Source organism: Puma concolor, chromosome A1, assembly GCF_028749965.1.
Source record: "Puma concolor isolate L17-30 chromosome A1, mPumCon1.1.hap2, whole genome shotgun sequence".
Lineage (NCBI taxonomy): Eukaryota > Metazoa > Chordata > Mammalia > Carnivora > Felidae > Puma > Puma concolor.
In genome coordinates, this window is record NC_141667.1 from 40,050,714 (window position 1) to 40,072,981 (window position 22,268).

At 40.5% G+C, this 22,268-nt stretch overlaps 1 protein-coding gene across 2 annotated transcripts; it reads right to left on the reverse strand.

Moving 5' to 3' along the window:
* Positions 1 to 932: 932 nt before the first annotated feature.
* MOCS2 (molybdenum cofactor synthesis 2) lies at positions 933 to 21,718 on the reverse strand. 2 transcript variants are annotated; one of them, XM_025924480.2, is made up of 6 exons: positions 21,630 to 21,718; positions 19,164 to 19,317; positions 5,150 to 5,277; positions 4,473 to 4,623; positions 3,608 to 3,731; positions 933 to 1,050 (listed from the first exon to the last, which is right to left on the reverse strand). In XM_025924480.2, exons 2-6 carry the CDS (start codon positions 19,268 to 19,270, stop codon positions 982 to 984), a joined length of 579 nt encoding a protein of 192 aa, XP_025780265.1. In that variant the 5' UTR covers positions 19,271 to 19,317; positions 21,630 to 21,718; the 3' UTR covers positions 933 to 981. The 2 variants fall into 2 exon arrangements, with proteins under 2 accessions (XP_025780265.1, XP_025780264.1); XM_025924479.2 differs by lacking the exon at positions 21,630 to 21,718 and adding an exon at positions 20,502 to 20,623.
* Between the last annotated feature and the right edge of the window lie 550 nt (positions 21,719 to 22,268).

Below are 22,268 nucleotides of genomic sequence, written 5' to 3' on the forward strand. Positions count from 1 at the left end.
GGCAGGGTAAAGGAAGGGGATTCCGGTTTTAAATAAGATAGAGAAGGCTCTCTGAGGAGGGAACGTTTAACTGGGGACTTGAAATAGTGAGGAAGCAGACTATGGGAATATCTGGGGGAAGAGCATTCTACACAAAGAGACAAGGAAGGACCCTGTGACAGAATAAGCCTGCTACATACCAGCCACAGCAAAGCAGGGGGGCTGGAGCAAGGTGAGGGGCAGGCGGGAGCCCAAGCATATAGACCATAGACCACGGTGAGGACTGTGGGGCTCCAGCATGGGATTAGCTCTCCGAAGGCTCCGAGGAGGATGAAATGACCCACATGGGAGAAGGAAGAGTGTCAGGAGGGGTGCTGTCAGCAGGGCCACAACAACAGTCCAAGAGAAATGGAGCGGTGGCTTGGACGAGAGTTGCAGCAGTGGGATTCAGAAGTAGCAGCTAGATTCGAGAGACATCCAAGAATCTGTTTTCAAATTCTCCAACAGGTTCATTCAAGGATTTGAGATCAAGACTCAAACTACTGGCTTCTTGACCACTACTTCTCACAATAAACTGAAATATACTAGAACTCTAACATTATATCCAAAGGACAAAAATATCCACAAAATCACAAAATATTTCACTCACTGACCACCTACTATTACTTTCAAAGGAAATAAAATGCTTTCATTTTGCTTCTCATTGAAAAAAATATATAAGTAATTTGAATTTCCTACTTCATGGAATGGTGTTTCTACCACAGGCATCTTTCCTCACATTTAAATTTACTCTACCATTTTTTCCCTGAAGTCTTTCCTCTATCTGTGGCTCCTGCATAAGCCTTCATCCTAACACTCATTTTTTTTTCTCTCTTTTGTCCCACTGGTGTAACACAAGAGACTGTGTTTCAGTAAACTAGCTTAACTTCTAGAAAAGAAAAAATGTGATTAAAGACAGTTTACCAAGTTTAATTTTAGTTCTCTAAAAAAAAAATGTGTGAATTAATCACTGGCTGTCCAAAAGCACTCTTTGTTTCTTTTCCAAGATGATGATGATTCTTCATACATTTCCTGAAAAACAGAACCATAACAGGTATTCAAAACAGAGTAGCTTAATAAATTCAACTGCATCAGAAAAATTCAGGTAAATGAATCTAGTTAAATCTGCTACTCTTCCAACAATCCAATAAACATTTGTTTGAGGCACTGAAAGGAGAAAACTGAATAAACCTGTTCCCTCCACTTAAGGACCCCAATCCAGTGGGAGAAACACTGGCATGAAGACTTAACAAGCCAAGGTACAACTACAGAATGGAATAAACAATTCCATTTGGGACCATGTCAGGAGACAGCCTGAGCAAGGTTACACAGGGAAGATGCAAGGTCTTTAATAATTTTAAACACTTTTTTCTTTCCAAACACATCTACTTCAGCATTTCTATATATGCTTTTCCACAGGCTGATGGGATATTTCCACTAGGTGTGAAATTAAGTGACCACCCACAGAAGTTCTTAAGCAGGTTTGGGCTCTACCCTAGAGACAATTGACAATTGCTTTGTAAGTGTGTGCCCCACCTACCTGCCTACCCGGCTATTTCACCAATGATCTCAAAGCACAGGTGGGACTAGAACCCGACACGAATTGAGATGATACTCGGAAGGGAGGGGAATAAGAATGTGTCAATCTTTCTTCTCAATCTCCAGTCAAATCCTATTTCTGAGGGACAGAAATCCAAATTCGACCTTCCTCTGAACACTGTATATACCCTCTCAACCTCTACAGACAGAAAAGTAAACAGAAAGCTCAGCTAGACCTTAAAGTATAAAGATGAGAGGATGCCCCAATCCTGCCCACCCTCTTATTCCAGGGACCTACTCTCATCTACTTTCTATGAGCAGGCTGTCCATTCTTTCCCCTTGGTAAGGAGAGCGACTGGGGTGCCTGATGACTCAGGTGGTTGAGTGTTTGACTTCTGATTTGGGCTCAGATCATGATCCCAGGGTCATGGGATCAAGTCCCACGTTGGGTTCTGCACTAAGCACGGATCCTGCTTAAGATTCTCTCTTAAGCCACCTGGGTGGTTCAGCAGGTTAAGCATCTGATTCTTGATTTCAGCTCAGATCATGCTCTCATGGATTGTTGGGTTCTGCGCTGATAGCACAGAGCCTGCTTAGGATTCTCTCTCTCTGTCTCTCCTTCTCTGTCCCTCCCCTATGCATGTGTTCTTTCTCTCAAGATAAATAACATTTAAAAAATAAAAAAAGGTTCTCTTCTTCTGCTCCTCTCCCCTGCTTGTACTATCTGAAAAAATTAAATTAAATTAAAATTAATTTAAAAAAAAAAAAAAAAAAGCTACCTCTGCCACCCAGATTCACAACTCAATGGAGAATGCTCTCCCTGACTCACTCTATTCAGGAGACTGCCTCATGTAGTCTATCAAAATGGTGGCAGCTTTGTTCAAAGCAAAGCCACCATAGCTGAGCTTCACAGAGACTGTTTTCTGTCACAAATCCTATCTTCAAATCCCAAAGTATCCCCTTATAAGAACAGGTGTCAGTTTTCATTCATTTCAAAATTTTTTTAAACTTTATTTTTGAGAGAGAGACAGAGCATGAGTGGGGAAGGGGCAGAGAGTGAGGGAGACACAGAATCAGAAGCAGGCTCCAGGCTCTGAGCTATCAGTACAGAGCCCGATGCAGGGCTCGAACTCACGAACTGTGAGAACATGACCTGAGCCGAAGCTGGTCGCTTAACCAATTGAGTCACCCAGGCACCCCAGTTTCAGTTTTTATTCAGAAAATATGGTCACTGGGTTTCATAGGTCCTGTGTAAGAGTCCAATTTGTTCATCTCTACCACAAACGGAGCCAGCAGGCTCCTAGGAAAGACACGCTCTGCTCTCTGATCTGAGACGTTAATTCCCTCCTTGGCTTTGCTACCCAGCCAAAATGCTGTGGGCAATTCTAGACTCTTAAAGGCAATTACAAGTTTGAGAGTTCAGAACAACCCCACTGTTACTGTTACTACACCATGGAAGAACTTAAGGAGTTGGGTCTTTTCATCCCTTCAGAATGTCCTCTTTAACCAGAGATTCGCTCTTACTGATTGGTTTGATGTGTTGACAGAAAACGAGCTAGAATTTCCTATTTATGTTTGAAAATCCACTCACTATGCATTTTCTCCAAAGAGGCAATACCCCACTCTTTTTTCCTAAGAAGAAATTCTAGAATGTTGCTTGCTCTTTTGCCTCGAGAAATCTTGTTTATCTATTGCTGAACAGCTGTGCATTATTATCACTCTCCACAGGACTAACTCAAGGGAATTCTAATCCAAAGTGAATGAATTCATATATGAACCAATGGAAAAGTCCAGACAAGGAATTCCAATTGTTACCAACTATTGAGGCCTAATCTGTGCCATGCATTTCTTTGGGGGCATGTACTTTTCATGTTTAACAAACTTTGGAAAGGAGATATTACATAAATACTATTTCAGATAAAGAAAACATGATTCTATAGAGTCAGGGAAGACCCTAGAATACAAGTTCTACATGTAATCTCATTCCTTATCTTTTAAACAATTTGTGAGAAAAACCATGTCCAAATGGCAAAATTAGATATTTCCTTACCTTTTTCCATATGGGCACCTTGGCTTTTAAAGTATCAATGGCATAGCTCACAGCTTCAAGGGATGAAGTCCTATGGGCCGAGGACACAGCAATGATAATGCTTGCTTCTGACACTGGAACTAAGCTTTAACAAAATGAAGAAGAAAAACTGCCATCTCTTCTGAATCCACATGTTAAAGGATATTAAACACATGAAAAAAAAATTCCAGTAAAGCATTCTTACAACTAAATATTTTAATACTTTAAACTTCAGGTTAATTAAAAAACAGTAATTTATCCTGTTTGCATTCAGCAGAGGGGATGCTGAGGTTGTGCCTAATTTGTTAGCATATTAAACAGAAACAAATACTAAAGAATAGAATTGATGAAATTTAGTTTTTAATAACAAAATAACAACTAATGTAATATAACAGAAATGGAGTCTCAATTGCTGGGCTCTTTTTAAAGTCTAGAACTCCACTCTTCTTAGTGGTATAAACAGGCAACTAATTTAATGACCTTCAAAGGCACTACATTAAAAAAAATCTATTAACAGACTTATCATACAAATAGAGTCCAGACTATAAAACAATTCTTAAAAGGCCTCAAGGACTTTAGCACACATTAGCACAGGCCTTGTGTCTGCACAAGGCCTTTTAGAGTTTGGCACATTTGGACTTTGTTTTAGCATCAGGCACTCTCCAGATGTTACAATGAAACGAACAGCCCTTGAGGTGCTATCCACTGTCTGCCTGTCTGCCAGAATAATACACAAACCTTCCTCTCATGCTAATATAGGATTCCTACAGACGATTCCAGAATTAAAATCAGCACAATGATGGAAAACAAATGCAATTAACTATTTAATTGCTAAAGGAAATCATACCCAAGTCTATGAAACACTGCTATGTGTTTGACTGGCCATTTCTGCCTAATGTCACTACAGATTTTTCTGATTTCATTTTCCGCCATTGGTAGATATGCTTCATATTCTAAGCTAATGACTTTTTTCCCTTCAAAGTTATTTCTTGTAGTCCCTAAAAAAAAAGAAAGAAAAAGAAAAATATTAAGGTTTCCTTACAATAGAAATAATACATTAATAGAAAAAAGGATTATTTCAGCAGCACACCAATTTGCCTACAAATTGCTTTCAAATTTTCTAAAAACAAACATTTGGTTAGAAAACCAAAAAATAATTATCATAAAGATGAGGAAATACAATGTCGCTAATGAGGCAAATGTTATCAAAAATACTCATAGGACAAACCAGGATGGGAAACATTATGCTCCCAGGACTATCATTAAGTTAGTATCACCACCATTTTTTCCCCTCAATATTTGGAACATACAGAATTCTCCTTGAAAATAATGACTCTTATTCTACTCTTTTAATGCCTTTAACACAGGTTGGTTTGAATCTGAATAAAAATTAAAAAGTGTCTACCCACCATGGGTTACTGCTCTTAGTATCTTAAAATCCTCTATTAACACTGAGCATGGAAAACACTTGCTGATTTCTATTGTCTTATGCAGTCAACCCACACTGTGAAAATCACAACTTACCTACAAACAGGGATACTGCACCACAGAGTGGAGAAACCACCAACTGTGAGACTTCATCTATGGAGAGTTTCTCAGCAGTGAATTTTATTATATCTTTAGATTTCTCTTCAATTTCATTCATATCTTTCCTGGAAGATATTAACAAACCTTAACATTGGTACTACAGGCAAAACACCGAACTCACTGTGTTTCAATTTTTTTTTTTTTGTACATTAGATGTGATAGAAGTCATGGTTTGAACTGAATGATAAAAATAAGTGTAAAATTTGAGCAAAACTCAACATATTTATAAATATTCCCAATGAATCAAGCAGGATATATAAAAGGAACTGTAATCTACCTCATATGCCACTTTATTCCAAATTCTGGAATTGCTACTCTTATCTCCTATCGTGGTATAGGTCAGACTTCGACACCTTCAGCCACACACACGTCACCTCTGATCACTACATCACCATGCACCACACCTAGAACTGGTTTTTTCTTTATCCAAAAGGGAGAGAGGGAGAACAGAAGCAATGGTGACTCCACAGGAACTCAGTTCATTTCATAACCGGGCATAATCCCAGTTAAGTAACTGAGGAAATAAGGAAATGAACTGCGTGCCTATCACCAGATGTCCTACAAAGTCCTCTGCCATGCATTTCTCATTTCATTTATCAAGCATCTATTACATTCTCACTAAGTGACTAACCCCACACACTAGACAAGGACCAGGGAACAAAAAACCTGCCTCCTGCGCTCAGGGCACCTATATGGGAATGGGAGAAACAAAGCAATAAACAAAAAATATAAATAGGGGTAACTTATAAAAATAAACAGGGTTCTGAGACAGAGCATGGGTGCTGGGGAAGGGGCTATTTAAGAGGGTCAAAGAAAGCCTTTCTGAAGACATACTATAGAGAGGTGAGACCTGAAAGAAAGTAGCCTGTAAGGAAACAGAAGAACAGACCCCCAGGCAGAGACAGGGAATGGCAAATACAAAGCCTCCAGAACCTGCAGGGAGGCTGGAGCTCAGGATGTGAGGGAGAGAACAGATGGGCTGAGGGTGGGCACGTGGGCTGGGTCTTGCCGGATGAGGAGTCTGGATATATAATCATAAATCCTGCGGGATTTCATTCACAATGAAAGGCAAGAGAGAGAAGGCTCAGGGGAGTTAAGCACTCCTTCAATGTGGTTCCAACCAAGGAATCCCACTAAATCCAATGTCTTTTTTCCTATACTTCCAGCTACTGGAAAGAAAGAAAAGCACAAATATTCACATTCCACTGGGTTCCAGGATGTTTCAACCTCCTGTACATGGCAGCTGAGCTTCTTACAATAACTTACATGTAACCTGAACATGGTCTGTGAACGTCAAACCATACCAAATTCCTACCACTTTGATTCTGTAAGGATGTGGATTCTAAAACCACATGTTAGGGAGGGGATCCAACATGGTGTAGTAGTAGGGGGACCCAAAGTTCCCTTGTCTCTCAAACACAGCAGCATTAAGGCCAAAGGACTTCGAATTCCAAGAGTCAGGGCTGCAGAGTGAAAGATGTCTCCAGGGACCCACGGGGACAACCTGGTAGGCCACAGATGCGTGACTGCAAACTGGAAGAGAGAAAACAGGCTGTGTAGGCATGGAGGGAAGGGATCCCCTCTGCGGAGAGACAACGGGAAGAGAAACAGAGGCTGGGGAAGCCTAGGACTGTATCTGAACAAGAGAAAAACCACAGACCGGGAGGGAGAAAGATCCAATCTCTAACTGCGGGGCTTTCCCCAGGCTCAGTAACTAGTTCAGAGGCACAGTCCGCAGTGGGAGAAAGCAATCCCCTTCCTGGAGTGCTGTGGGAAGAAGGTATATAACCTTTCAAAGGACAAAGACTGCCTGCGCCCACCAGCCATAAGCCATATATCGGTGGCACCAAGTGGCACTTCCCCAGATCCCAGGTGTATGGAGAGAGAATCTGTAAAACATCGGGGTTTAAGTCCCAGCCGAGCGCCAGGGAGGCATGGGGTCGGGGGAGCAGAACAAACTGCCTTGTTCGCGCCTGCAGCACTGCAAACATGGTCTGAACAGAGTGGTTTGGGACAGCCGGATGATGGAGCAGAGACTGTGGTGTCGCCATTTTTCTCCCCATCACCACCAAGATGGGTCCTCAGGGATCGGTCTGCGGGCCCCACAGTGGAGGCGGGAGCCGCCTACACCAAACCATGCCCCTCCATACCTGGTAACTGTGTATCTACCAAAGCGGGATTGACACTAACAAACCAGAGAGCTACTCCTCCAGATCAGCACTGCCACCAGTTCCAAGGCACCCAGCGGTATTGCACTGCCTGATTTAATTCTTGGACAATTCTTATTATAGACGTATATATTATATATTTTATTTATTTATTTTTCTTCCTTTTCTCCTTCTTACTTCTTCTCTCCTATAGTCTGGTTATTCTGGTTGTTGGTTTATCTAAGCAGACATATTTAATCTATTCTCTTTATACCTGTTCTATATCTCTTTATTTTCCTCTCTCTCTGGAATAAGCTGTAGAGTTTCTCTGCCTGCTCACTTTTCTTTTCTTCTTCCCCGCCGCTGTCATTTCTCTCTTTGTATGGGATAAGACCTCTCCCATCAACAATGCCTCAACCCCGTTGTTTTGCTATAGCTGATGTTTTTTGTCTTTTTGTATTTGTTTCTTTGATTTCTTTTCGAGGGCTACTTCAACAAACAAATCAAAGCACACATGGTGGAGGGTCCAAAGGATCACTACGAGTAGGGAGAAAAAGCAACCAGAGTCACAACAACAGAGAGCAAGTAACACTCCAAAAAACAGCTCCTAAAGGGCCAGGCCCTGGACAATGTATGATCCCTCTTTAATATAGTAGTGCTCACAGGTGCAGGCCACATAACAAGCTTTTAAAACACACAAGGGACAGAAAACTAGCCAAAATTCAAGAATGAACTACTGGGAACTCATCAAAATAAAAAGCTTCTGCACAGTGAAGGAAACAATCAGCAAAATTAAAAGGCAACCGACAGAATGGGAGAAGATATTTGCAAATGACATATCAGACAAAGGGTTAGTATCCAAAATCTATAAAGAACTTATCAAACTCAACACCCAAAAAACAACTAATCCAGTGAAGAAATGGGCAAAAGACATGAATAGACAGTTCTCCAAGGAAGACATCCAGATGGCCAACCAACACATGAAAAAATGCTCAACATCACTCATCATCAGGGAAATACAAATCAAAACCACAATGAGATACCACCTTACACCTGTCAGAATAGCTAACATTAACAACTCAGGCAACAACAGATGTTGGTGAGGATGCAGAGAAAGAGGATCTCTTTTGCATTGTTGGTGGGAATACAAGCTGGTGCAGCCACTCTGGAAAACAGTATGGAGGTTCCTCAAAAAACTAAAACTAGAACTACCCTACCACCCAGCAATTGCACTACTAGGCATTTATACATGGGATACAGGTGTGCTGTTTTGAAGGGACACCCCTATGTTTACAGCAGCACTATCAACAATATCCAAAGTATGGAAAGAGCCCAAATGTCCACTGATGGATGAATGGATAAATAAAAGGTGGAGTGTGTGTGTGTGTGTGTGTGTGTGTGTGTGTGTGTAATGGAGTATTACTCGGCAATCAAGAAGAATGAAATCTTGCCATTTACAACTACATGAATGGAACTGGAGGGTATTATGCTAAGTGAAATTAGTCAGAGAAAGACAAAAATCATACGACTTCACTCATATGAGGACTTTAAGAGACAAAACAGAAGGGAAACAAAAATAATATAAAAACGGAGGTGGACAAAACAGAAGAGACTCATAAATATGGAGAAGAAACTGAAGGTTGCTAGAGGGGTTGTGGGAGGGGAGATGGGCTAAATGGGTAAGGGGCATTAAGGAATCTACTCCTGAAATCATTGTTTCACTATATGGTAAGTAATTCAGATGTAAATTTTAAAAATTAAAAATAAAATTAAAAAAAAAGAAATTTACAATAGACTTTGATCAATAAAAAAAAAAGAGAGAAAGAAAAGAAAACTAGCCAAAATGATGAAACAGAATAATTCTCAAAAGAAATTCCAGGAAGAAATGACAGCTGAAGAATCGATCAAAACACATAAACAATATAACTGAACAAGAATTTAGAATGATAGTCATAAGATTAATCGCTGAGCTTGAAAAAAACATAGAAGACAGCAGAGAATCTATTGCTGCAGAGATCAAGGAACTAAAAAATACTCATGATGAATTTAAAACTGCTATAAATGAGGTGCAAAATAAAATAGAGGCAATAACAGTGAGGACTGAAGAGGCAGAGGGAAGAATAAGTAAAACAGAAGATAAAAATGTGGAAAAAGATGAAGCTGAGAAAAAGAGATAAAACTATTCTGGACCACAAGGGGAGAATTAGAGAACTAACTGAATCAATGAAACGTAATCGTATCCGTATCATAGGAGTTCCAGAAAAAGAAGAGACTGAGAAAGGGGTGGAAGGGATACTTGAACACATCATAGCTGAGAACTTCCCTCAGTCTGGGGAAGGAAACAGACACTGAAATCCAGGAGGCACAGAGAACTCCCTTCAGACATAATTTGAATTGATCTTCTGTACAACATATCATAGTGAAACGGGCAAAATACAAAGATAAAGAGAGAATTCTGAAAGCAGCTAGGGATAAACGGGCCTTAACTTATAAGGGTAGACACGTAAGGATAGTAGCAGACCTATCTACTGAAACTTGGCAGGCCAGAAAGGAGTGGCAGGAAATTTTCAATGTGCTGAATAGGAAAAATATGCAGCCAAGAATCCTTTATCCACCAAGCCGGTCATTCAGAATAGAAGGAGAGATAAAGATTTTCCCAGACAAACAAAAACCGAAGGAATTCATGACCACTAAACCGGTCTTGCAAGCGATCCTAAGGGGTCTCTGTGAGTGGAACGATGCAAAGACCACAAAGGACCAGAGACATCACTACAAGCATGAAACCTACAGATAACACAATGACTCTAAATTCATATCAATAATAACACTGAATGTAAATGGACTAAATGCTCCAATCAAAAGACACAGGGTATCAGAATGGATAAAAAAACAAGAGCCACGGGGCGCCTGGGTGGCGCAGTCGGTTAGGCGTCCGACTTCAGTCAGGTCACGATCTCGCGGTCCGTGAGTTCGAGCCCCGCGTCAGGCTCTGGGCTGATGGCTCGGAGCCTGGAGCCTGTTTTCAGATTCTGTGTCTCCCTCTCTCTCTGCCCCTCCCCCGTTCATGCTCTGTCTCTCTCTGTCCCAAGTAAATAAATAAACGTTGAAAAAAAATTAAAAAAAAAAAAAAAAAACAAGAGCCACCTATCTGCTGTCTACAAGAGACTCATTTTAGACCTGAGGACACCTTCAGATTGAAAGTGAGGGAATGGAGAACCATTTATCATGCTACTGGAAGTCAAAAGAAAGCTGGAGCAGCCATACTTGTGTCAGACAAACTAGATTTTAAACTAAAGGTTGTAACAAGAGATGAAGAAGAGCATTATATCATAGTTACAGGGTCTATCCATCAAGAAGAGCTAACAATTATAAATGTCTACACACCCAATTCAGAGGCACCCACACATATAAAACAATCACAAACATAAGCAATCCTATTGGTAAGAATGTGGTAACTGCAGGGGACTTTAATATTCCACTTACAACAATGGACACATCATCCAGACATAAAATCAATAAACAAACACTGGCCCTGAATGATACACTGGACCAGATGGACTTGACAGATATATTCATTCTTCTCGAGTGCACACAGAACATTCTCCAAGATAGATCACATACTGGATCACAAAACAGCCCTCAATAAATATAAAAGAAATGATCATACCATGCACATTTTCAGATCACAACACTATGAAACTTGAAATCAACCACAGGAAAAAGTTTGGAAAACCTCCAAATACATGGAGGTTAAAGAACATCCTACTAAAGAATGAATGGGTGTGAACATGGTGGCACAGGAGGACACTGGGCTCACCTCGTCTTGCTGATCACTTAGATTCCACCCATATCTGCCTAAATAACCCAGAAAACCGCCAGAAGACTACCAGAATGGACTTTCCGGAGCCAAGTGTAGACAAGAGGCCCACGGAAGAGGGTAGGACGGAGAAGCGGTGCATGCTACACAGACTGACAGGAGGGAGCCGGGGCAGTGGAGGGGCAGCCCACCTGGCAAGGCAGAGCCCCTGAAGTCTGGCTTGCAGAAGCGGAGGGAGGGGCCGGACTCCATGAGTTCTGACAGCCAGCAGGACTTAACATCTGGAATGTTATAAGTCAACAGCTCTGCTCAGAGAGTGGGAGGGCAAGAGGACACGGGGGTGAGAGGTGTTGAGCCCTTGAAGACAGAGCTCAGCTCGGCAGGGAACAAAGGCGCTGGCCAGCACCATCTCCCTTGCCCATCCCCCAGCCGAAATCCCAAAGGGAACCAGTTCCCATCACTGAACTTGCTTGCCCTGAGCAAACACCCAATGCTGTGCTTCTATGGATCCATCCCTCCGATGGGTCTGCCTCCCTCCAGGTGCTGAAGGGCCCTTCCTGCAGGTGACCACCGACAGCAAAGCTAGCTAAGCCTGCCCCTCCCACCCCTGTGCACCTTGCAGATCCACCACAGCTAACACGCCAAATCCCATCAAAGCAGCACCACAAGCCTGGCAGTGTGCAAGCAGCCCAGACGGGGGGCACACTACTCCACAGTGAGTCCTGCCCCTGGGAGAAGGGAAGATAAGGTACAAACCAGTCTGACTGTGACCCCAGCGGTGAGCTGAGGACAGACAGCAGGTCAGACAGTGGCCCTGCCCACCAACACAAGTTACTCCAGACAGCACAGGGGAAGTACCCTGCAGTTCTGCGCCACCCCAGGGACTATCCAAAATGACGAAATGGAAGGATTCTTCTCAAAAGAAACTCCAGGAAGTAGCAACAGCTAACGAATTGATCAAAAACGATTGAAGCAATATAATGGAACAAGAATTTAGAATAATAGTCAGAAAATTAATCGCTGGGCTTGAAAAAAGTATAGAGGACAGCAGAGAATCTATTGCTACAGAGATGAAGGGACTAAGAAATAGGAGGAGCTAAAAAATGCTATAAATGAGGTGCAAAATAAAATGGAGGTGACCACAGCTCAAATTGGAGAGGCAGAGGAGAGAATAGGTGAACTAGAAGATAAAATTATGGAAAAAGAGGAAGCTGAGAAAAAGAGAGATTAAAAAAAATCCAGGAGTATGAGGGGAGAATTAGAGAACTAAATGATGCAATCAAACAGAACAATGTCCGTATAACAGGAATTCCAGAAGAGGAAGAGAGAGAGAAAGGGGCTGAAGGTGTACTTGAACAAATCATAGCTGAGAACTTCCCTGATCTGGGGAAGGAAAAAGGCATTGAAATCCAAGAGGCACAGAGAACTCCCTTCAGATGTAACTTGAATCGATCTTCTGCACGACATATCATAGTGAAACTGGCAAAATACAAGGATAAAGAGAAACTTCTGAAAGCAGCTAGGGATAAACACACTCTAACATATAAAGGGAGACCCATAAGACTAGTGGAAGACCTATCTACTGAAACTTGGCAGGCCAGAAAGGAATGGAAGGAAATCTTCAATGTGATGAACAGAAAAAATATGTAGCCGAGAATCCTTTATCCAGCAAGTCTGTCATTTAGAATAGAAGGAGAGATAAAGGTCTTCCCAAACAAAAGCTGAAGGAATTCATCACACCACTAAACGAGTCCTACAAGAGATCCTAAGGGGGATTCTGTGAGTGACATGCTGCAAGGACCACAAAGTACCAGAGACATCACTACAAGCATGAAACCTACAGACATCAAAATGACTCTAAACTCATATCTTTCAGTAATAACACTGAATGTAAATGGACTAAATGCTCCAACCAAAGACATAGGGTATCAGAATGGATAAAAAAACAAGACCCATCTATCTGCTGTCTACAAGAGACTCATTTTAGACCTGAGGACACCTTCAGATTGAAAGTGAGGGGATGGAGAACTATATATCATGCTACTGGAAATCAAAAGAAAGCTGGAGTAGCCAAAGTAATTTTGAAGAAGACCAAAGTGGGAGGCATCACAATCCCAGACTTTAGCCTCTACTACAAAGCTGTCACCATCAAGACAGCATGGTATTGGCACAAAAACAGACACAGAAACCAATGGAATAGAATAGAAACGCCAGAATTAGACCCACAAAAGTATGGCCAACTAACCTATGACAAAGCAGGAAGGAATATCCAATAGAAAAAAGACAGTCTCTTTAACAAATGGTGCTGGGAGAACTGGACAGCAACATGCAGAAGGTTGAAACTAGACCACTTTCTCACACCATACACAAAAATAAACTCAAAATGGATAAAGGATGTGAATGTGAGACAGGAAACCATCAAAACCCTAGAGGAGAAAGCAGGAAAAGACCTCTCTGACCTCAGCCACAGCAATTTCTTACTTGACACATCCCCTAAGGCAAGGGAATTAAAAGCAGAAACCAACTATTGGGACCTCATGAAGATAAAAAGCTTCTGCACAGCAAAGGAAACAATCAACAAAACTAAAAGGCAACCAACAGAATGGGAAAAGATATTGGCAAATGACATATCAGACAAAGGGCTAGTATCCAAAATCTATAAAGAGCTCACCAAACTCCATACCCAAAAAACAAATAATCCAGTGAAGAAATGGGCAGAAGGCATGAATCGACACTTCTCTAAAGATGACATCCAGATGACCAACAAGCACATGAAAAGATGCTCAACGTCGCTCCTCATCAGGGAAATACAAGTCATAATACAAACACTCATATACCACAAAATACAAAACACTCAGATACCACCTCATGCCAGTCAGAGTGGCTAAAATGAACAAATCAGGAGACTATAGATGCTGGAGAGGATGTGGAGAAATGGGCACCATCTTGCAGTGTTGGTGGGAATGCAAACTGGTGCAGCTGCTCTCGAAAACAGTGTGGAGGTTCCTCAAAAAATTAAAAATAGATCTACCCTATGTCCTACCAATAGCACTGCTAGGAATTTACCCAAGGGATACAGGAGTGCGATGCATAGGGGCACTTGTACCCCAATATTTATAGCAGCACTTTCAACAATAGCCATATTATGGAAAGAGCCCAAATGTACATCAACTGATGAATGGATAAAGAAATTGTGGTTTATATACACAATGGAATACTACGTGGCAATGAGAAAGAATGAAATATGGCCTTTTGTAGCAAAATGGATGGAACTGGAAAGCGTTATGCTAAGTGAAATAAGTCATACAGAGAAAGACAGATACTATATGTTTTCACTCTTATGTGGATCCTGAGAAACAGAAGACCATGGGGGAGGGGAAGAAAAGAAAAAAAAAAGGGGGGGTTAGAGAAAGAGGGAGCCAAAACATAAGAGACTCTTAAAAACTGATAACTGAGGGTTGATGGGGGGTGGGAGGGACGGAAGGGTGGGTGATGGGAATTGAGGAAGGCACCTGTTGGGATGAATACTGGGTTTTGTATGGAAACTAATGTGACAATAGATTTCATATTTAAAAAAATGAAGAATGAATGGGTCAACCAGGAAATTAAAAAAGAAATTAAAAAATATATGGAGACAAATGAAAATGAAAACACAACAGTCCAAACCCTTTGGGATGCAGCAAAGGCAGTCCTAAGAGGAAAATACATTGCAATCCACGCCATCTCAAGAAACAAGAAAAATCCCAAATACAAAATGTAACAGCACACCTAAAGGAACTAGAAGCAGAACAACAAAGACGCTCCAAGGCCAGCAGAAGAGAAATAATAAAGATCAGAGCAGAAATAAACAATATAGAATCCAAAGAAAGAGTAGAACAGATCAATGAAACTAAGAGCTGGTTTTTGAAAAAATAAACAAAGTTGATAAATCCCTAGCCAGACTTCTAAAAAAAGACAGAGGACCCAAACAGATAAAATCATGAATGAAAATGGGTTTATCACAACCAATCCCTCAGAAAGACAAGCAATTATCAAAGAATACTATGACAACCTGGAAGAAATGGCCAAATCCTAGACACCCACACACTACCAAAACTCAAAAAGAAATAGAAAATTTGAACAGACCCATAACTAGTGAAGAAATTGAATCAGTTATCAAAAATCTCCCAACAAATAACAGTCCTGAGCCAGAGGGCTTCCCAGAGGAATTCTACCAGAGTTTATTTAAAGCAGAGTTAATACCTACCCTTCTCAAGCTGTTCCAAAAAATAGAAACAAAAGGAAAACTTCCAGACTCATTCTATGAAGCCAGAATTACCTTGATTCCCAAACCAGACACCCCACAAAAAAGGAGAATTACAGGCCAATATCCCTGATGAACATGGATGCAAAAAAAACTTAACAAGATACTAGCAAATTGAATTCAACAGCATGTAAAAAGAATTATTCACCATGATCAAGTGGGATTCATTCCTGGGCTGCAAGGTTGGTTCAATATTCGCTAATCAATCAATGTGATACATCACATTAGTATAAGAAAGGATAAGAACCATATGATCCTGTCAATAGATGCAGAAAAAGCATTTTACAAAATATAGCATCTTTCTTCATAAAAACCCTCAAGAAAGTAGGGATAGAAGGAACACACCTAAATATTGTAAAGCCATATATGAAAAGCCCACAGCCAATATCATCCTCAATGGGGAAAAACTGAGAGCTTTCCCCCTGAGATCAGGAACATGACAGGGATGTCTACTCTCACCGCTGTTGTTTAGCATATTGTTGGAAGTCCCAGCCTCAGCAGACAACAAAATGAAACAAAAGGCATCAAAACTGGCAAACAAGAAGTCAAACTTTCACTTTTTGCAGATGACATGATACTCTATATGGAAAACTGAAAGACCACCAAAAGGCTGCTAGAACTGATACACAAATTCAGCAAAGTCACAGGGTAAAAAATCAAAGTAGAGAAATCGGTTGCATTTCTTCACATCAATAATGAAGCAACAGAAGAAGAAATCAAGAAATTGATCCCATTTACAATTGTACCAAGAACCATAAAATACCTAGGAATAAACCTAACCAAAGATATAACAAATCTGCATGCTAAAACCATAGAAAACTTATGAAGGAAACTGAAGAAGACACAAAGAAATGGAAAAACATTCTGTGCTCATGAACTGGAAGAATATTGTTAAAATGTCAATAGTACCCAAAGCAATCTACACAATCAATACAATCCCAATAAAAATTGCACCAGTATTCTTCTCAAAGCTAGAACAAACAATCCTAAAATTTGTATGGAACCACAAAAGACCCTGAATAGCCAAAGTAATACTGAAAAAGAAAAGCCAAAGCAGGAGGCATCACAATCCCAGAATTTAGCCTCTACCCCAAAGCTGTAATCACCAAGACAGTATGGTATTGGCACAAAAACAAACACATAGACAAATGGAATAGAATAGGAACCCCAGAATTGGACCCACAAATGTATGGCCAACTAATCTTTGACAAAGCAGGAAAGAGTAGCCAATGGAAAAAAGACAGTCTCTTAAATAAATGGTGCTGGGAGAACTAAATGGACAATACGCAGAAGAATGAAACTAGACGACTTTGTGACACCATACACAAAAATAAACTCAAAACGGATGAAAGACCTAAATGTGAGACAGGAAACCATCTAAGCCCTAGATGAGAAAGCTTGAAACAACCTCTCTGACCTCAGCCACAGCAATTTCTTGCTCAACACATCTCCAAAGGCAAGGGAATTAAAAGCAAAAATGTTGAGATTGGGATCTCAACAAGACAAAAAGCTTCTGCACTGCAAAGGAAACAATCAACAAAACTAGGCAACCAACGGAATGGGAAAAGATATTTGCAAATGACATACTGGATAAAGGGTTAGTATCCAAAATCTATAAAGAACTTACCAAACTCAACACCCGAAAAACAAATAATCCAGTGAAGAAATGGGCAGAAGTCATGAGTAGACACTTTTTCAAAGACATCCAGATGGCCAATAGAAACATGAAAAGACACTCAATGTCACTCATCATCAGGGAAAAAGAAATCAAAACCACACTGAGATACCACCTCACAACGGTCAGAGTGGCTAACATGAACAACTCAGGAAACAACAGATACTGGCGAGAATGTGGAGAAACGGGAACCCTCTTGCACTGTTAGTAGGAATGCAAACTGGTGCAGCCGCTCTGGAAAACAGTGTGGAGGTTCCTCAAAAAATTAAAAATAGAACTACCTTATGACCCAGCAGTAGCACCACTAGGAATTTATCCAAAGGATACAGGAGTGTCATTCATAGGGGCACATGTACCCCAATGTTTATAGCAGCACTTTCAACAATAGCCAAATTATGGAAAGAGCCCAAATGTCCATCAACTGATGAATGGATAAAGAAGATGTGGTTTATATATACAATGGAATACTACTTAGCAATGAGAAAGAGTGAAATCATGCCATTTACAGCAATGTGGATGTAACTGGAGGCTATTATGCGCAGTGAAATACATCACTCAGAGACGGATGTCATATGTTTTCACTTATATATGGATCTTGAGAAACTTAACTGAACACCTTGGGGGAAGAGAAGGGGAAAAAATACAGAGAGAGAGGGACTCCCTCTTATACAAAATGTAAGAGACTCTTAAATACAGAGAACTTAGGGTTGATGGGGGGTTGGGGGACAGGGGAAAATGGGTGATGGGTATTGAGGAGAGCACTTGTTGGGATGAGCACTGGGTGTTGTGTGTAAGCAATGAACCATGGGAATCTACCCCCAACACCAAGAGCACACTTTACACACTAATATGTTAGCCAATTTGACAATAAATTATATTAAAAAATAAATAAAACCATGTCACAAATCCTTTCAGACACCTTCAAACAATACACAATGCTGTTAAGTAATCTTCCTATTTCCAGAGAACTCCCATCTCTCTTTCTCACATACATACACACACACACAGTTTAATGGCAGCATACTGTTTCTGAATAAATTCCAAACTCTGAAAAATGCCATTTTTCTAAAACCATGGTAGTGATATGGTGACCAGTTTCCAAGTAAAACTGAGATACAAATCAAGAAATTCCATTATTTCCAAACAGGAGGACTAAGAAAGATCCAGTCTTTATCATTATTGTGGGCAATTTGCTTTGCAATATATATTCCTCACTTTTTGGGGCACTTCTCTCCAGCAAAGTGGAGAAAATAACAGGTGAAAAAAAAAACTGGCATCCTGGGTACGCTTCGTTCTTTAGTGAGGCCAAGATTTTGCCAATGAGTATGGTATTTACTCTTGACTCTGGAGAAAAGCCCTATTAAACTAAGAAAGCTTTCTTTCATTCCTAACTCGCCAAAACTCTTTAATTGAAGATAATCATTAATTTCTAGATTATTTGTAAAGATGGCAAGCCGCAATGGGTCCCAGAGCTACCTGCAACACAGCTATCATAATAAAGCTGTTTCTTTCTACCTGGAAAATGGTAAGCTTTCTTACTAAGCACAGTGATCTTTTCACTTTCTGGCTATGCAATTTTTCCACATTTCTCTGTGCCCAAGAGGGCTATTTTCCTGGATTAATAAGCATCTTTGTGAAAAATTACAGAGAATCCAATAATCTGAAATCAAATGTTGGCTCTGCCACCTCTTAGCTATGTGAGTGTAGACAAGTTTTTTAACTTCTCTGAATTTCAGTTTTCCTTCCTGCAAAATAGGAATATTAATACTCCAGCATCCAGCGCTGTGCCTGACACATAATATAGTTTCCATAAACCATCTGAATTCAACAGAATGAACATATCAAACTGACTTTATATTAAAGTGCTTACAAGAGAACAGATGCAGAGATGAAAGGCAGGTATGCACATGTCTGTCTGCACTAACTCTTTATTGGTGTAGGCAGACTTACCAAGAGTATACTATCGTCTTTGTGATCCTTCTCCACAAGACTGGTTAAGAAAAACATACCTCACACACCCAAGTGGCTCAAGAGCACTACCCTCCACTAATGGGGGGGATAATGGCAATTTCATCTCCTGACTGAAGCTGGAGGAGTTGATCTCCAAGCTCGACATATTCTTGACGGACAGCAAATATCACCTGATTTCTGACATCAGCCAATCTGAAGGGGAAAAAGCGTAATTAGAAGTATCAATGCAGTGTTAGATCTCCAATCTCTTCAGCTGCAACTAAAAATAGCCATAAATATTACTTCATGAGGCATCACCTGCAAAGTTACTAATTAAGCCAATTCACACTCTGCAGAGAAAGTACATACTCACTGAAGAACCTACTTATTCACCACAAAGTACACAGTAAAATGCTAACAATTCTTTAATGGAGGTTATGTGCCTTGGGGAGTTAAACAAATCCCCCTCCCCCCAAAATACTAGACTAGACAACATTGAGACCAGGTCAAAAAAAAAAAGAGAGAGAAAAAGAAATTTTCTAATCAGTACCTGCCCTCCCCAGGAGATCTTCTGAGTATACAAGTATACTAAGTGTATCTCAGAATTTTCCTACAAAACCAGGTGTCTCTCAAGAGGTAAAAGGTTAAAAGTAAAGCAGAACAGAAGCCCCACCTCATTTCAATGATTATCAGGACACTTTCAGAGCAAGTTAAAAGACATGAAATCAAGAAGTAATTTTCTCTTATAAACCCACACTTTGGAGGATCTTTTATATTACACTAAGACTTCCTAGTTAAAAATCTATACAGACTTAAATGACAAAATATTCCTAGAACACCTTTAAATAAGCTGTAATTACATTTTGTTGCAAAAAGGACTTGAGGTAGGAACCACAGCAGTAAATTACACATTTTCAAGAACCAGAAAAATATTAAACATTGCAAAAACTCAAATTCAACAGTAGCTAAGGTCTGTGATCTTTCATTTTTCTTTTAATCTTAGAAATTTCTGCTTTGAGTTCTCTAAAGAAGGGGCAGGACATAAAATTCAAAGCACACATTTTCAACCTAATTTGTAACAATCTCATTTAATGTTATAAAAATGCAGAATCCACATTTTTAGTATTTTGTAAATCATACAGGCAAATATAATCATGTCCCTTTGGCAGTATCCCAGCTCACTGTGGATTTTTTAGTAAAATACCTTTAACCTTAAGAAATTATGCATTTTTAGATACCAGAATTTAAGATTTTTGGAGTAGTTGCAGAAAAATACAACTAATGATCCTTTCTGAATTGTGCATGGAAATAAAAATCAGCTTTTTTTCTCTAATCATTTACTCATTTTTAAATATTTAAAAATTGTTAATCATAAGCATTCTAAAATTTTTAACTACCCAGGATGTCGTGCTTCTATCTCATTCCACAGCTGCAATGCTTTTATTTCTTGTGGCACAGAAATAGTCTCAGAGCGAATTCCTGCAATTTCAGCACTTTTTGCAAAATACAACACTTCAACCTGAAAAGGAGAGAAAATGCCTTTAACAATAACCATAATAGACCTTTTCTGTCTCAGTGGGCTCTATTGCTTTCCAATCACTTGAATCAAAGACCAATTTTCAGTTAGAGAAAATTAAATCACCCATAAAAATGTTAGTATAAGTACAAGTTCAAATTTTGAAAACGCTTTATGTTTTAAGCACAATTCAGACTGATTTCCAGATGATTTTTAGTTTTATGAATGTAAGCTTGCCACAACTAAAACCCTAACGGTATCTTCTTAAAAACCATGAAGTTAGTCTTTATTCCACATAAAATTATAGCACCTTTTATAAACCCTTAGTGGTGAACAGATGTCTGAGTCAAGCGATAAATTACACAAATAACAAAAAAAAGCGAGACACGTCTTTCACAGTTGTCATAGGACCTTTGATTCAAGTCCACATTACACTGAACCCAGCTGCAAAGGATTAAGTTATGCAACACACAAACCCGGACATTTGTAAAAGCAGGTGGGTTTGAAATACAAGATAAATTGGTATTTCCTAGGACAAACCTATGCCGTCAGCCTGGTATCTAAGAAATCTGGCCAAGTAAAATGACCCACCTGTTCCACTGTGCAAATTTTTCTCTATGAAATAATCAGAGGCCTGCAAATGCTTATATGAAGCCCCTTTTTTTCTTTTTACAAGAATTCTCAGTTAAGTGCATTTTTAATTTGAAAACTGTCTTCGCCAAAATGTATAATCTGAGAAGCATGGAGGCAAAGGTTCTGAGGGTGCCTTTAGAAGAAATCTCTAACGCCGGCACCTCGGAGACCAAGAGTTCGCGAGAGAACTTGACCTTCGTTAAGGTAGCCCAAGCAAAGCCTCTGAAGCCCGGCGGGGCCACATTAGTGGTGGTGGTTGCGGCCCTGGACGTAAGATTCGACCAAGGTGGTTTCGGCAGGGATCCGGCTGAGCAGGGCCGGGTCTGTGAAGGGAAGAAAAGGGGGCTCATGCATCTGGAAGGGCGCCCACCCTTACCTGGCACCGCAACACCATCCCGCCAGGATTCCCTGAACCGGTACCGCGGCCGCGGAGGCGGAGTAAAGTCGACTGAGAGCGCAGGCGCAACCTGACGGCTCTTTCCGCCCCTACAGGGCATGCGCAAAACTATCCCTGCGCTGCTGTTCGCCTTCCTGCGTTGGAGCCGCGGACTGCTTAAAGAAAAATTCAATTGTTACTCTCTGGTGGGGAGGAGTGGCGAGCTTCAATTGTAGGTATCACCAAATGGGGGAAGGGCTGGCCGTTCAAGCTCATCTTCTTAGATGAGAGACCGAGGTGCGGGAGAGCAAACACCGGACTATACTGGACACTTGTCACCTGCATTACGGAATTTCGGCTTTCCCACTCACTAACCTGTAGGTTTGACTTTGACACCCGTTATCTACCCCGACGTCCGGTATACGATTAATGTCCCTTAAAGGCATAGCATTCAGCTTATCAGAGTATTCGAACTGTATCAGATTTACACTTTTACGGTTTACTAGCTGCTCAGTAATGTGTCCAATTGCCATGTATCCATTCAACCTTTCCAATTTTTTTTTTTTTTAATCAACAAGATCTCGGTTTTAAACCGCTTACATAGTTTTGTGGCTATAAGTTAGGCGCCCCTCCCCTTGG

Excerpts from the sequence above, each read along its gene's own strand:
- MOCS2 (XM_025924480.2), bottom strand. The coding sequence starts at position 19,270 with ATGTCGAGCTTGGAGATCAACTCCTCCAGCTTCAGTCAGGAGATGAAA. Across the intron at positions 5,278-19,163 it reads GAGCCACTTGGGTGTGTGAG|GAAAGATATGAATGAAATTG; the intron begins GTATGTTTTTCT and ends AATATCTTCCAG. Across the intron at positions 4,624-5,149 it reads TGCAGTATCCCTGTTTGTAG|GGACTACAAGAAATAACTTT; the intron begins GTAAGTTGTGAT and ends CTTTTTTTTTAG.